At 42.1% G+C, this 15,944-nt stretch overlaps 1 protein-coding gene across 1 annotated transcript in view; it reads left to right on the top strand.

Moving 5' to 3' along the window:
• Positions 1-15,944, top strand: part of FNDC3B (fibronectin type III domain containing 3B) — a 136,039-nt gene that overhangs the window by 89,052 nt on the left and 31,043 nt on the right. The window contains exons 9-15 of the mRNA XM_072344768.1: positions 1,916-1,975; positions 4,844-4,982; positions 5,309-5,362; positions 11,425-11,549; positions 13,288-13,462; positions 14,123-14,209; positions 15,799-15,937. Of these exons, the coding sequence (XP_072200869.1) occupies positions 1,916-1,975; positions 4,844-4,982; positions 5,309-5,362; positions 11,425-11,549; positions 13,288-13,462; positions 14,123-14,209; positions 15,799-15,937 (779 nt within the window). The remainder of the gene's footprint in view (positions 1-1,915; positions 1,976-4,843; positions 4,983-5,308; positions 5,363-11,424; positions 11,550-13,287; positions 13,463-14,122; positions 14,210-15,798; positions 15,938-15,944) is intronic.

Here is a 15,944-nt window from a genome sequence, read left to right as displayed (position 1 = left end):
GAGCCTTGAATACTTGGCTCCTAACTGCCTTAAGTAAAAATTCGGAGGGATTTCTCTGTGTCTAATCTCAGTGATCCTCTGAGCTCAGCTCATGATCAAGTACAGATGGTGTTACGCCTTTCTTTCTTCCCTACTAATGACGTCTGGGTTAGAAAACTTTGAGATGCGACCCTGGCTATTGTGAAATAGTTAATCCTTCACAAATGTCATTAAATGGAGTCCAGGTGGTACAGTGTTCATGGAATTCCCTCTTGAGACCAAGCTATCTCCTTTCTTAAGACGTCCTGTGAATTAGGGTATCCCTCCTGGTCTGCTGCATGGGCTGCCTTGGGTAGTATAAACGGAGAGCATTAACCAGGGGAGGTGCTGCCTGTTTCTCTTTGGTAATTACACTAGCTGTTTGTGAGTTATCTTCATATGTTAATGCATTCTGTTGAGCTCTTAAAATGGAAGGGATGCTCTCAAGTACTTTTTGTGCTTGCTGCTCCGATGGCTGCACATTTTCTCCTGGTTATGAAATGTTGTGCATCTGTTTTAAAGCTGCTCAGAGTAATCTGTCTCCTGCTGCTGGCCAGTGTACAGCTGTTAGCTGAACGTGCTGCGTGTGCTCTGCTATGACCTACAGTGATCGCTGTTACTTAGGAGCGAAAGAAGGTCCTGCAATATGTTGAATACATTCTCTTTTTGCAAAGAAATACACCCTTTTCAAAAGGAAAAAAACTGAATGTACAGAGATTGGGCTATATTTATAAAAGCTTTTTAAAAACTGTTTTATTTTCTGAATTTCTGGCAGCCCAGCAGACACAAGCTTTTTGTCTGATCTTGTTCCTGTGTTTTTGACATATCTCCCTATATTTTCCCAACTATCTATGGAATATTTCTTTATGGTAGAGAGTCTTCTTGTTTCCCATATGTTAATAAAACTGCGAGCAAGCCAAGCACATACAGGAGATGGTTATTATGTAACCTACTACTAACCCATATTGTAATCTTAAGAAAATGGTGAAGCAGGTTGCCCAGAGAGGTGGTGGGTGCCCTGTCCCTGGGCATAGCTGAGGTCAGGGCTCAGTGGGGCTCCGAGCACCTGTTGGAGCTGTGGGTGTCCCTGTGCACTGCAGGGAGTTTGACCTGGTGGCCTTTATGTGCCCCTTTGAGTTCAAACAATGCTATGGAAATCAGCAATATGTGACTAGAGTCAAATGTTCATTTCCCATCAAAATAAACCAAAAGGGAAAGAATGTTAATTTCAGGCTTAACTGACACACCGACCCAAGTTTTACACTGTTTTTTTTTCCTGGCTTTTTTCCCCTAAAATTCCTGAAACTTAGTCCTTCTAATGTTACTGCAAGTCGTTCTTGCTATTAGAGGGGATATGAATCTCTTTTGGTGGTGTTAGAATATATAAATTAAACGCCTCCTTGACATGGTCCTCGCAGAGTGTGCTTCTGGAAGAGAAAGCAGTGATACTCACTCATTGAAACAGTTGTGCAAGAAGAAGTACTTTTCCTTCTGACGTCCAGTGGCTCCACACTCTTTGAAATACTAAATGTGCAAGGAGTACAAAATAATGCTGTATTGATTCTGCCCTCTCAGCCCTGAGAGGGTTGAAGAACACAGCGAGCTTTATCTAAACGTCAACAAAATGTAAGGATGGTGTTGAAATACATAGGTTACTTAACAAACTGGGATGATAACTACCTTCTGTTCCATATACAGAGCTTTATCAAGTTTTCAAGAACATGAAGTGTGTTGATAAATTATTCTTTTATTGTTTACTACTGTAGTTCTGTGGCGGAATTTCTGTTTCTTCTTTCAAGTCACAGCATGTAGGAGTCGCTTGTTACTGGAAAAGCAATAGCTGTGCTGAGTGTGACGCTGCTTTTTGTAATTCACTGATGTATTTTTTTTTCTGCAGTGGAGAAGAATTAGAATACAACCTGAAAGACCTTAGGCCAGCAACAGATTATCATGTCAGGTGAGTCAGTGGGAATGTGAAGGTCACTTTAATACAGTCTGATCAATTGTGTGGGGGTAAATCATGCAGAAGTTCATTTAGTCCAACACAACTATGAGGTGCAGCTAAAGCAAGAGGGAGAAAGCATCTACATTTCTATTGCTTTATGTACATATAACAGCCCTGGGAGTGCTTGTGTTCAAAAATGAGATACCTCAAGCTTGGTCAAAATTTGACTGAATCAAGTGGTGTTTGGCCACAAGTATTCACAATTATTGTAACATAGATGTGCTGGAAAACCCAACAGTACTCCAGAGGTTTGTTTGTTTTTTTCATGAACACTCCACACTTCATGAAGTAACTCTGCTGGTTGCAGATCGCCTGACCACAGTAACTGCAGCATTTCTGCCCTAAAAACAGATTCACTCTGGCATCTCTTGATATTTTTAAACCACGTTTCTCTTTAATTCTAAAACTGTTTGTCACACGGTTATTAACACATTCTCAGTTCTGCTCCCTGCTGTTTTTAACACCATCTACTCATGCTGTGTTTTTTAAAGGCTTGACTCATGAATTAAGGCTTCAAATTCACATCCTGCTCCATTACACTCAATATCCTTTAAAAAGTTCCTTTCTCTCCTATCTATTGTTTCCTTCTCTTTGGATAAGGGCAATGTTTGGTTTTTTCCCATCCAGGCCACTACTGTTGAGCTTTAAACAACAAGCACTTCTGAGCAAAGAGAGAAAACAACCAAACAAAATGCATCTTTCTTCCTCTGATATTATAGCTTCTTTTTCTACAAAGTTTGCTTTCTGTTGGTGCCTAGAAAGCTTTTCAAGTATCTCTCAGGTACCTGAATAACTTTGTGCTGCTCAATCTCCCTGGCCAGGCAGTAGTTGCAGCCACAGCAGCAGGATGGTAGCAAGGAGAGAGTTGTAGAACATTGCTGAGTTGCCTATACAGAAAGCAACTGAGTTTAAAGCAAACTTCCAAAGCAATGTGGTAGTCCCTACAAAGTGCAGTGTTGAGAACTCATACAGTTTCTAAGGGCGCTGGGGGTATTTGCCCCAGATCTTGGCTGGCTTTCAAGTCAGTTCCTTCTGCCTATCTGCTGCCTACCTACAGTTCCCTGTGTTTTCCTGCATGTTTGCCAAATTATAAATCATTTGTGAACAGTTAGCTGTAACTTTTGTTTAAAGAGAATGAGCGACTGCCAAATGTAAAAGTCAGACCTAAAAAGCAGCAGCATGTGTTTGTAGTGGAGGAAACCAACACTGAAAAAGCAGACTGCTTTCTGTGACAATTTTCTTGTTCGTTGAAACTGCATTATGTATTAACAGCTATGAAGAAATAAATCTGCTTAGTAAAGAAATGTATGCGAGCAGCTGTTACTCAGCACGTTGTTCTGGGTCTGCTTAACCTTGGCAGCATCTCCAAGGGCTTCTGTTTTTACACTGATAAGTGCTGCATTGGGCCCCGGGCACCTAGGACTGTCTCTCTCACTCTGCAGAAATGCAGGAAGCGGGTTCAGATATTACTATGCTGGTAGTTATAAAAGATGATGGCCTCTGTGAGAGCCTCTCGATCCCTTTTATGGCTAAGGTGGGTGAAAATGAAGTCTTTAATCACATGGAAGGCTTCTCCTTCAGAAATTTCTGAGCCATCTAATTCCACAACACTCGTTACCTTCTGTTTGTCTCTCAAGAGCTGACACTCCACCAGGCAGGAAGCAGCAGCAGAGCACTTAGTGACAGAGACACTTATGTACCACCGCAGCTTTCAACTGGCAAAGCCAACAGTGCAGCTTTTCAGGGTCTTGCAGAAGATGCTCCTTAAACTCATCTTTCCATATGTGTGTTTTGCAGTGATGTGTTTGATTCTCAGCCCTGCCTGTTTCCAACACACACGCACACAGAGTGTGGCAAGTTGCCAGCTGCGGAGGCAATTAATTAATTGCATTTGTTTTCACTCCTGACTGCTAACAGGTGAACTATAAAACAGCACTAAAGCTGTTCTTGTGAACTTCCCCCTAAGGTTTGATTCTAAGTAGGTGGCCATTGTGCATAAATTACTCTTATCTACTCTAAACAAATTTAGAAATTGCCCTTTCTCATTCAAGTGCACAATAGCTACAGCCAGCCCAGAGGTCATTGTCTGGTCAGGGCTGGAATGTTTTCTGAGTAGAAGACTTCAAGTTTGCGCTTTCTTTTGCTTCATGGAAAATGTGGAGGAGAAAAATGCCATTAATTTTTCATTATGTATGAAGGTGCTCAGATATGTTTTGCTTTCCTGTGTTATTTTTGTAACAGTTACACCCCTCTATGCTGGTATGTAGACGACTTGCCTGAAATCAAGTTGATTTCTATCAGAGCAATGCTTCTGAGCTGAGTTTATCCTTGTTTTTGTGTTTGCATTAGTTTTAACTCAGAAAGCTCACTAAATATTGGCATTGCAGCTGTGTAGAAGCTTGTGCACATGGAGGGAGGCCAGCAATTGTCACCACTGGACATGACACGTGTGAGTCAAGTGTGAACAGGGCACTCATGTTCATCCTATTTAATCATGAGTTCATGCTTCGTCTTCTAAAAAGCCTTTTTGCACAGTGTGCAGAATTACACAGTAGCCAATGAAATAAATAATTGCTTGCAGAAGAAAAAATGGTAGTAACTCAGTGGGCAATGGCAGCTGGTGCATAAAATGCTGTAACTCTTCTTCTGCTGCGGATTTTTTTGGATACTCGTCCCACGTGAAGCAGATAGACACTGTTTTGTGAGAAATCTGTCAGTGGTGGGCAGTGTCATGGGTGCTTTGGTAGTCAAGTGTTATGGCTGAGACAGTGCTAGTCGGGTCGGCAAATGTATAACCCACTTCCATGTGTGTATTTCCAGGGTGTATGCAACGTACAATTCAGTAAGGGGATCCTGCTCAGAGCCAGTAAGCTTCACCACTCACGGCTCAGCACCAGAGTGTCCCTTCCCACCCAAGCCCTCACACAGGACCAAAAGCTCCTTAACTTTACAATGGAAGGTAGGTAATGCTTGGGTCAGAGTGGACACTCACAGAAACAGAGAAAAATACAGCTTGCCAACTTAACTGTAAAACATAACTGAAAGTGAGACAGTCATTTTTCAGTAAGGGACATGAACTTGCTCTACTCTGACAAATCCCTGCCTGTGCACTGACTTGACTTTTAAAATGTATGTGTTTCATTACGTTCCAGCTTCTTCTCGTTAGTCACTAAGAGGCTGCCAAGCTGTGTGCTTTAGTTTTACTTTAAACTGTAGTCATATGCCTGGGGGGAGAAAGTAGTTCTCTTATTCCCAAAACTGCCTTTTGCTTGTTTTTGTTCATAGGCACCCATTGATAACGGCTCAAAAATCACCAGCTACCTTCTGGAGTGGGACGAGGTAAGTAACAACCAGTTGAAATAAATACATAAATAAATGGCACTCAGACTTTACAAGGATTTGCTGAGGAAAGAAAAATTATTAAATAGAGGGGAAGCTAGAAGAAATGAAATCCTGATGACAGTCAGTAGAGTTGGGAGGGTTGAGAGGAGCAGTGAGGGGAATGCTTATCACTTGGTGTTTTATGCAGAGGTGCTATTTAATGCTTCTGTACTCTTGAAATTCAACTTTTTTTACTGCTTGCTTGGTGTTCTTAGCTTCTTAATCAGCATTACTTAGTTTTTTACTCTTTGCACTTTGATATATCTCAGAGATCTGTTCATGATCACATTCTTCTGGATGATAAATGCAGAAGGAAAAATACTGTTCCTGTCTCAAAGGCCACAGGACATGTTCATGGAGCCCTTTGTGCAGGAAACATACTCAAGCTTAACATAATGGTATCCCTTACTCGGTGACTTACAGTACTCTTACAGACGCTAGGGAAAAAAATCTGGTTTTCTGTCCCAAAGATGTCTAACTTATAGCATTAGAGAGCAGCATGCTACTGGGGAGAGGGCCAAAAGCAAGAGATGTGCAGTGCTGCTTGCTGGAAGTGGGTTCTGGTTGCAAGTCCTCCCTCCTTCCCCTGATTCCTTTATGTCTTCTTGCCATTGCACAAGTCATGTTTTTGCAGAAAGCTTGAGTCAGTGGTGATCATCTTTGAAGGCAAAATGTATTGGTGACAGGAGGCTTGGGCAACACATTAAAAAGAAAATGGGATGAGTCAGGAAGTGAAGAGTGTGGAGGGGTGTGTAGTTGTTCAGTCTGAGAAACATCTCTTGGGGTTTTTAATATTCTAAAAACAATATTCTAAAGGGAATAGTCAGCTATGAAGAGTTCTCCATCATTTCACTAGTAACACATTCCCAGATCGGTCTGCTAACATGTTTGGCATTTGGAGCCACTCTCTGTGTGAACATTTACTGGATGCTCTGTCACAGCAAGTGGGGCCTTCATGATGAGAAACCCACTGAACTAAAATCAAACAATAATTCCAGAATGGCTGGCTGCCTCTCTCTGCATAATGGAAGGGGAAAGGTTGTCAGTGAAGAAGAAAAAAATGGAGTGTGAAGTCTGGGAAAGGAAATAAAAAAAAACATTTCTCCAAAAGGACAGGCCAGGATAATCCCATTATACATTCTGTGACATCTTGATTCTGCAGTTTTGATCTCTTGCAAAGCTTCCATTAGCTGAGAAGCCATGGGAACATAACACAGAGGAATGAAGGAGTGGAAGAGGGAAGGAGAGAATGTGAAGATTTGAGAAGGACCAACAACAGAATATTAATACAGTGCACATATTTTCAATGTTAATTTTGTCCACATGGTGCCTAGTTGTATTTTTTATATGTAAGAGAATGCTCTTGTCCTTTTAAGCCTTTTAATACCAAGAATATAACTAGAAAGATTTATTATGCCTCTTTTTCTTTCACAGGGCAAAAGTAGCCTGTTTTAGACTAGAGTATGCACCAGTGGCAAAGAATGCAGGAATCCTGATTGCCTTTATCCATCTACTTGATTGCCTTGCTTTCTCAGTAATAGTCCTGAAATCTGAGATCCCAGCGGACAGCTGGCCAGCATGGATGAAAGAATGGCAGCCCATGTCATCCTTTAAATGTTGTGCTCTCTCACTGCGCCACGTAAATTTCGATTAAGCAAATGCCCCAGCTTTGTTACAATGCCACACTGTGTCCTGCTGAAACCTAGAAGTAAATACATGGAGGGAGAGGAGAATGCTTGCCAGGCAACAGCAGAAGCTCTGCCAGAGCTCAGCTAGAGCAGCATTCATTAGCTACAGGGCACAGGATAAAATAAACACAGGAAAATCAGTGATAGGAAGGAAATTAAATTGCAACTGCAAAGCACAGGGGGTATTGCATGAGTGGAGAACAAGAAACCTATCCAATAATAAAGTTAGAAAAACACCCTAAGATGGCAGTCTGCATAGAAAATGTGACTCTGTAACGAGAGGTAGGGAGAGAGTGAATTATGAGAAACAGTGTATCTCAGACCTCACATCTTCCAATGGCTGATGAATTTACATTTATAGTATCTAAAATGCAGCCAGGATCAGAGATGGCATTGCTTTCCTATGCAAAAAGTAAACGGTTGCTGTAAACTGATGGCAGAAGTGTGCTGTTGTTGAACAGCCCTAGGGCTGGGTGAGGCTCTGAGTTGGAAGAGAATAACAACACTTTACCCTGCATGGCTGCAGGTCAGATCTCAGTTTTTTCCTGACCTGCAGGGCCTGGAAAATAAAGCAGTGGATGGACAAAGCTAATCCTGCTATTTCATCTTTTTTCCTCCCAGTTTGGATTCAATTGTTTGTGTGGGCTGTTACCTGTTACTTAGAAAATGCAAGTTCTTTCTTTCTCTGTTCTGGTGTAGGTCTTTGAATTATTGTTGTGAAGCCTTGCTAATGAAGTGGTTTAACTTAAACTGCCTGAAAAACAGTGGAGAGGAGAGGGACCTTTGTTCTTTAACAGAGAGCGAAAGATAACCAGTTAAATTGTGTGCTTGGTAGCAAAGTTTCCATTGACTTTAAGGGTGTTAGGAACAGCCCTTCTTCTCCAGTAGTTTGGAGTTCCAGGGCATCTGGATGTGCCCACACCTCGAGTGCTGGGATTGGCACCAGCAGGTTGGCAGTGCTCTGTTACAGCAGCAGTTAGGGAGAACTCCAACTTCTGTCACTTCTTCTGCGTTTCCCTTTGACCTCACTAGCTGTTTGGTGACTTTGAGCCTGGATTCATCATTCAGGGTAAAAACGATTGATCTGAATAACTTGCTTAAAAAATGGACGTAGCAGAACATCACTGTAGTGCTGATGCTTTCTCCAGATGCCAGCATTCATCAAACTTAGTGAACTGCAGTTGCACTGCAAAATGCCCCTGGCGGTGCTGTAAGAATCAGGCCTTTGTTACTAATTAGACATGAAATGATCGTTCTGTGATTAAGCGGTAGTAGATAAATGTTTCTCTTGTGCATATGGATGGTGATGATACGCTATTCATTGTCCGTAGGACTGTTTCTGAAACAGTGATAAGTGCATGCAATGTGTTCATGCCTTATTTCTGATCCAGAAAGCGTTGCATTTTAATCTGTGCAAGAGAGAGACAGGTTCATTACCACCCAATTCAATTTTGTATGCATGGAAGTTCATACTGTGATAGATGGAGATCGTTTTGTTCTGCCAAGAAGTCTTCAATGTCTTAAAGCCAGCTAGCAGAGATGTGCTGATTTGTACTAGCTGACACTGTGGTCCATGTGCCCCAGTGGTGGCCAAAAGGAGTGGGTAATGTTCACTCATGCTTGGGCTCTTGGGTGTGTGTTTGCCTTCCTGTTCTCTGGGTCTGTTTTGTGCCCATGTTTCTGCTATTAGAAATGCAAGAGGAGTTGTTTGGATAAAACCATTTGCCTCATATTTACATATTTAGGGATGTTTCATAAGTCCTGTTCTGTTTTCTCAGTGTTTGTATATACTGAAAGTTCAGCCACTTGCAGCAGTGACTGCACAGCAAATGCTTTGCAGAGATATTCAGGTGCATTTATAATCACCATTGACAGTCTGTCTCACAGCCTGGTGTCAGGCTGAGTATCAGTCTGGTGCTTTTTATTGCCAGCATGAACCAAGTGCCTGGAACAGATTGCCACTGTGCCTCCTGGTTGCAGGTCTGATGCTGGCAGCTTCCATTCAAACCCTTTGCAATGAGTGCTTGGGAAGGGCTGTGCTCTGCTCCTGCATCCTTTTACCTGCAGTGGCTCATCCTTTCTAACAATGTCTTCTGCAGTGACAGTAGCCAACAAAACTTGCTTAAAATCTCTTAACCATCATCTCAATCAGCCCAGTCTCCACAAGAAACTTCAGCAGTAGCTTCAAACAGAGCTGAAACAGCAGGCAAACCTTTTAAAATCTCTGTTACTATGCTGTGTTATAGCATTGTGCAAGTCTGATGGATCTGTGGAGCTGAATTGCCCGTTTCCTCAGACGGGCCCTGATGCCAGCACAGTGTGGGCTGTCACTGTGGATAGCGGGCAGCACAGGCTGTAGAAAGCAGGGCTGGGGGAGTCAGACAGCGGCTGCTCTCCCTCTGAAATTTGTGGATTAGAAGTATTTGAGGAAATGATACAGTGTATTTTAAGCAACTTACCAAACGTTATTTAGAGGATTAAAAGTTGGATGCTGAATATACAAAGAATAGGGGAAGGATTCTGGGAAAGCTGCAAGGCTCTTGGGTGGCAGCCAGTACCAGCCTGCCAGTTGTGCTTGTCCATAATTATGCCAGCATTAGAGCTTTCATAAATCTTGGGAGGGAAGGAGCGGAGAGACTATTTCCAGGCCATTAATGCCAGAATAATTAGAAATATCAGCCAGCCTATCCAATTAGTGCCAATAGAAGCCGAAATACCAGCCGGTCTGAGTAACTTGAATACCAGTCAGTCTCTGAGCGAGTCTTGGGGAATGTACGATACCAGATCCAGAAGAAAGATATCTACAGTGTCAGAATCTGTACGATGATGAAGATTACAAAGATTACCAAACGCTGAAGTTGGGTTTTAACCCACCTGTCTGACAAAGTGGAATTTCCCTGGTCCATTGCTCCCACCTCCAGGCGCTGTGCTGCAGGTGAGGATTTCCATGGCTTCCCTTTCCAGCCAGCCATGTCTGCACTCATTAATCATATGCTTAGCATTTGGTCGCTCTACTTCTCTTGGAGAAAAAGCACAGGGAAGTGATGGAAAAAATACATCCTTAAGCATAAAGAGATTAAATGCTTTGAAAACTGCAAAGTCAGGGTGATTTTAAACCATCAAACTAAAATTAATCGTAGGCCTCTGAATCTACAGGAGAGTGTTTGCATAAGGGAAAAAAAGCTCTATTCTTATTAGTCCTGCCCTGATCAATGGTTATTTGACTAAAACATAAGATTAGTAACAGGGTTTTGTGTATTCAGGGTACTGAGCAGGTTACCACCGAGATGGGAAATAGTGAGGCCTCTTCTTTTGTTTAAAAGAGTTTTTATCACATAACCATATACTCGGGAATGTTAGAATTGAAAGAAGTTCCACCCCTGAATTTAGTTGGCCTGTGTGGTAACGTTGCAGCCAGAGCATGCAGGTGAAGTTAAAGGAGAGCATCAGTAAAAAGAAGTCCTAGAGCAGATGTAGAATAGCACCGGGTAAATAAAAGTAAGTTATGGTTATTTGCTGCTGTGCTGAACGTCCCTTCAGTGCCTTCAAGCTGTGCAGTGCTGGAGGTCTGCGTGGTTGTTTCTAGTTTGGCTAACACATCTTGGAGATTTACTACACGTGTTTGGTGGAGCTCTTGCTTCTGTATTGCAATATGAGTGCAGGGAGATGGAAATGGACAGGGGCTGGTGAAAAATGTGTGTCCCTCCTGGGCATTTTGGGAGTCTTTAATGATGAAGTGATACTGACTGTGGGAAAAAAACAATGCTTGGGAGGAAGGGCAGAGCCCGAGGAGGCAGCAGCAGGTTGGGTGGATTGAATATTAACTGCAGTGAGGGGCACCTTTATTGGTAACTGTCCAAAACTAAGAGCTGCAGAGACAAGTGCTTTGCCCGTCCCATGGAGCAGCTGGAGCACAGCGGGCTGACAGTGGGCAGCGAGAGCCCTCTGCTGGGATGAAGTGTTCCTGAAGGGCCAATGGAATCTAATGTGCAGAAATATTGGTTGCAGGGCTTCCGAGATCAATTTCACACCCAGTTTGTATGCTTTGAGGTTAAGAAATGGGATAAATTACATTTCAGTTAAAGTGACAGAAGCAGTAAATGCATCTCATAAAGATAAGAACCTGAAAGGAGGAGAGATCTGACAACAGACTGCATGTAAATGTATTAATTTAAGTAATGTAGCAGTGCTGCCAGTGACTGTTTCACAGAGTTCTGTTTGCTCACTGCTTGTATGAAAGGATCTAAATCTAATATCATTTAACAGTACTTAGAATAAGAAACGCCTGGTTTTGTTTCATAGATATCTAATTACAGCCTGTTCTCTTTCTAGGGAAAAAGGAACAGTGGTTTCAGAGAATGCTACTTTGGAAGCCAGAAGCATTGCAAGCTGACTAAGCTGTGTCCAGCTTTGGGTTACACCTTCCGACTCGCAGCTCAGAATGACATTGGTACTAGGTAAGTTAGCTCAGGATGCACGCTGTTTTGGAGGAAAAGTGGTTGTTAAAGAGTTTAACTTGCAGTGAAATCCTAAAGGCAGACTTCTGCTTTATTCTGTTCTTGTTTTTTTCCTTTTCCATATGATTTTGAGTTAAATTTCTGATGTTTGGTCCACTATTAATGCTTCAGTGTACGTCACATCTTCCCTGGTGGGGTCGTTGGCCTCCCAGGGAACTGCCATGAGTGATGAGGTTGGCTGAGGCAGAGACTTCTTTTGAGGTGTTAAATGGTGTTTTGTGGTCTGTTTCTTATACAAAAAGAATACATCTGTTATGTGAAGTTCCCCTTAGGGACCTCTGTGAACCAAGAAAAATAAGCAAGAGGAAGTTGAGTTACAGATTTTGAAAGGAATCTTGATGTATTTATTTTCCTATTTTACAGCAAAGGTCCTCTGTCTTTTTCCAGCAGTACAGTCCCTTCCTTCTTTTGGGACTGGCAGGGCTGGCCCCAGAGAGGATGGGCACACCCAAAGGCTTTTCTCTGCCTGTGAGCAGATGCGTTCAAATGGAAGTGGTGAGAAATCAGGCTAATTCCAGTCCTCAGGGACATCCTGGGGAGGCACTGCACAGCAAGGGCCAGATCATACCCAAGGAACATGGTGCTGCAGGGGATGGGTGCTTGTCTACTCATGGAAGGGAGAGCAGGCAAGGAAAGGCTGAGCTGTGAAGAATCTAAACAACCAGTGCTTTTGTATACTCGTTTATTGTCCTTCTTAGCTAAACAGGATCCAATAATTACTACAAGAAGGAAACATAAACAGCTGGTCTATAATGATGTGCTTTGCCGAGGGAGATTGTCTTGTTGCCCTGTCTTCCAAAACACGAAGCTCCCAACGACATGTAACTTTAGAAAGTTACTGTATACTGTATCCTGTGTTTTCCCTTTGAGATATGCTGGGGCTGTTCATGTTTGCAGAGTCCCTCACCAGCTTCTTGCAAAATCACCTCTCTCCCTGTTTAAATAGTCCTTCAACTGCAGAGAGATGTGAGCTGGAACTGCTAAGAGTCGAACAGGAGAGTGCTGCTGCTTGATGATGATGTCCCTGCAAAGTTCACCATCTGAGAATCTCTTCTCTCTGCCCTTTTTTTGGTGTTACTCTCCTTTTCTCTCATGAGTTAATGAAGAAGTGTACTCGTACTCAGCCATTGTGTGTTAATCTATGAGATAAGCACCACCAGCACGCGGCTTGTTTTTTATAGACAGCACTCAAAATTATGGCATGTTAATGTCATCTAACACTTCATATTTTAAGATAGTGTTGGCTCTGATGCTTGTGGATTTATCATCTGAGATGTTTTTCTTCTTTTTGTTCAGATGTTGGCTATCAGTGGATTGTTTTTATACTGTTAGGATGTTTCAGTTCTGGTGCTTGTGTTGTTTTTGAGAAAGAAGACTTGGGAAAGGAGCTGTGGCTTCTCTGTGTTCATTGCATTCCTGTGACATACTGATGGAAATACATTGTGCTTTAGAAACAGATCTGAAAACAGCACTCAGTTGAGAATTCTGATGTTGTACTCCTTAAGAGCCACCAAACTCTAGCTGCTTTAAATGTCGTTCTTAAATTTCTGCTGTACATAGTATATAGCCTTGCTATGTTAAATTCAATTTACTTCACTGTTAAGGGCAAGATAATATTTTTGAGGTAATCAGGTATTTTTCCAAATGTCATTGCTCTCTCTCCTCTTTTCCTGTACAGTGGGTACAGCCAGGAGGTGGTATGCTACACTGCAGGTAATATTCCTCAGACTCCCTCTGCACCAAGGCTTGTTCGAGCTGGCGTTACGTGGGTTGCATTGCAGTGGAATAAAGTAGAAGGATGCACACCAGAAGAAGTGATTTCTTACACCCTGGAAATTCAGGAAGAAAATAATGTAAGTGCAGTGTTACTACAGAGCGTACTGAGTGGCTCAAATTGAGTTTCCATTTATTAGTCCAAGTTTATTGAGGGTGTTATGGATTGCTATTTGGGAGGGCTGTTCCAATCAAAGGTTGTGTGAGGACTCTTAAAACGTTATGTAACAGAAAAAAAGTATTTTAATAGGATGCCTTTTGAGAGTATGCAGTACTTGGCAGGACACGGACATGTGATTTGTTCAGCTCAACAGCAGAATTTGGAATCCTCAGCTTAAGAATTAGATGAAGTTCTTAGCAAAAATTGTCTGCTGTCGTGCACAGTTCCTTTACAAAGCTTCAGAGGAGACCATAACCTATAGGGCAGTTTGTCCTTAAATAGTCCTCCGTGTTCTGCTGACTGCTGAGGAGTGTGCTTGCTTTTTGTCATCATCCGTCACTTTTATTTCTCTTATATGTGATAAACTGCTGCTATTGCTCTTGTGCTTATTTTACAGCCAACTTGTATTATTCAGATCAGTTGCACCATCCTAGACAGAATGTTACTGTGACCTAGTAGCCTAAAGAAGGCAAACAAAATAAAACCTTGATTGCAAAGCCTCTTTGAAACAGATTCTAGCTGTACACTAATGCAGAGAAAGCTTTCTGGAAATCTGTTCTTTTTTTGCCTGTTTCTCTAGGATAGCGTGTTTCACCCAAAGTACACTGGAGAGGAGCAAGCCTGTACTGTGAAGAACCTCAGAAGAAGCACGCAGTATAAATTCAGGGTGAATCTTCTTATTTTTGTCATTGCATAGCATTTCCTGCACTGGATGTTTTTTCTCCAGGCTCTGTAGGGACCCTTTGTTGCCACCTGCTAAGCTGAGCCATCGAATCCAAATTCTCTCCATGACATCAGGGGTTATTTTATACTGATAGATTAGGTCCATTAACTTGCATCACAGCAGTGTTGTAAAACTCGCAGGGGAGTCATCTAGCTAATTCTGAGCTGGCCAGAAATAGGTGGTGGACTGTTATGGGACTGTAGGTAATAGTGAACAAAGGGTAGGGAGGAACTTCATTTATGCAGATCAGTGACTGTTTTTAGTGAGGTTCCCCCGAAAACAGCTCTGGTATGTATTGCTCAGTAATTTTATCAGTGACTTGAAAGCAGAGTTTCATTTCTATTTCTAGCAAGCAGATGAGAAGGTGAGGGACTTAAGGCTGGGGAAGCAGTGACTCTCAAGTGTCAAAGATCCCAAATGAAGTCAGTTTAAGATGAAGTTTCAGTTCCTGCTGGGTTAGTTGCAGTCTTCAGAAGTATAAATAAAGGAATATGTAAGTTCCTTGTAAGTTATAAATAGGTTGTTATTACATTTGTATATCAAACTGATTCCCTAGAGCTGATTGTCCCTGTCATCTATCTGGTATTCATGGTAGGATGTCTCAAATTGAAGAAGAGTCAGAGAAAGAACCGAGAGATGATTAAATAATTAGAGAAAGTGGCAATAAGCAATAAAGAAGCAGGGATGAGGAGGGCAGCAGGTCAGTAGGGATGTCCATATTGTAACTGCTTTTCAGTTTAGCAAACTAGAAGGGTAAAATTTCCATGTGCAGAAAATTAAGAGCCAGACAAATTCAGTGAGAAACAATGAGCTGATACTGGCTTTGATGACTTCTCTAAGGCAAGCATATACAGGCTGGAGAATGTCAGTTTACTTTTTTGGCCTTAAAAATTACAAATTGTTTTCCCTAGAATCCTCTTTTAGGAGAGGGGCATAGAACTGTCCATTCCTGAGAATAGCAGAGCTCTCCAAGTGGAAAAGTTCCTTCTAGCTTATATTTACTATTAGCAATTACAATAAATATTTTATTACTCACTTCCTTGGCAGCAGATTTGTGTCCCAGAGACTCGTATGAGCTAACACAGCTCTCAGCAGCCACACAGCGTTAGACCATTTGGGGTTTCTTGTATGATCCTGATCTCCTCTGCCTCCTGGCCAAGTCCCCATGTCATCCCTTAGCAGCATTCACACTGAATTCACCAGAAGGAGTTTTTGGGAAGAGACGAATGATTTTCATCTGAGAAAGCTGACTTGGTAATGTCAGCTGCCATGTGATTTTCTCTTTTTAAGGCAAGAGAAACAATAATGCTGTAACCTTAAGCTCACTGTCATCTGTTGCTGGTGAAGAGGTTGGAAAATCAGTGTGGTTTCTGGAGAAATGATGCTGACAATCAGCTGTTATTAACATCCCACACGCTATTCTGGCATGTGATATGCTGTTTTCTTTAGTGATATGTATCCTGTGCAAAACTGTCACAGGAAACAATGTTAACTTTGTTATCTTTTTCTTTTTTTTTTTCTTTTTTTCCTAGCTGTTTGCTTCTAATGTGGAAGGAAAAAGTTCTCCAAGTGAAGTTTTGGTCTGCACAACAAGCCCTGACAGGCCGGGACCTCCGACCAGACCCATCATTAAAGGGCCGATTACATCTCATGGCTTTAGTGTGAAGTGGGGTAAGCC

Source organism: Excalfactoria chinensis, chromosome 9 (genome assembly GCF_039878825.1).
Source record: "Excalfactoria chinensis isolate bCotChi1 chromosome 9, bCotChi1.hap2, whole genome shotgun sequence".
NCBI lineage: Eukaryota > Metazoa > Chordata > Aves > Galliformes > Phasianidae > Excalfactoria > Excalfactoria chinensis.
This window is presented reverse-complemented; position numbering and strand designations above follow the sequence as displayed.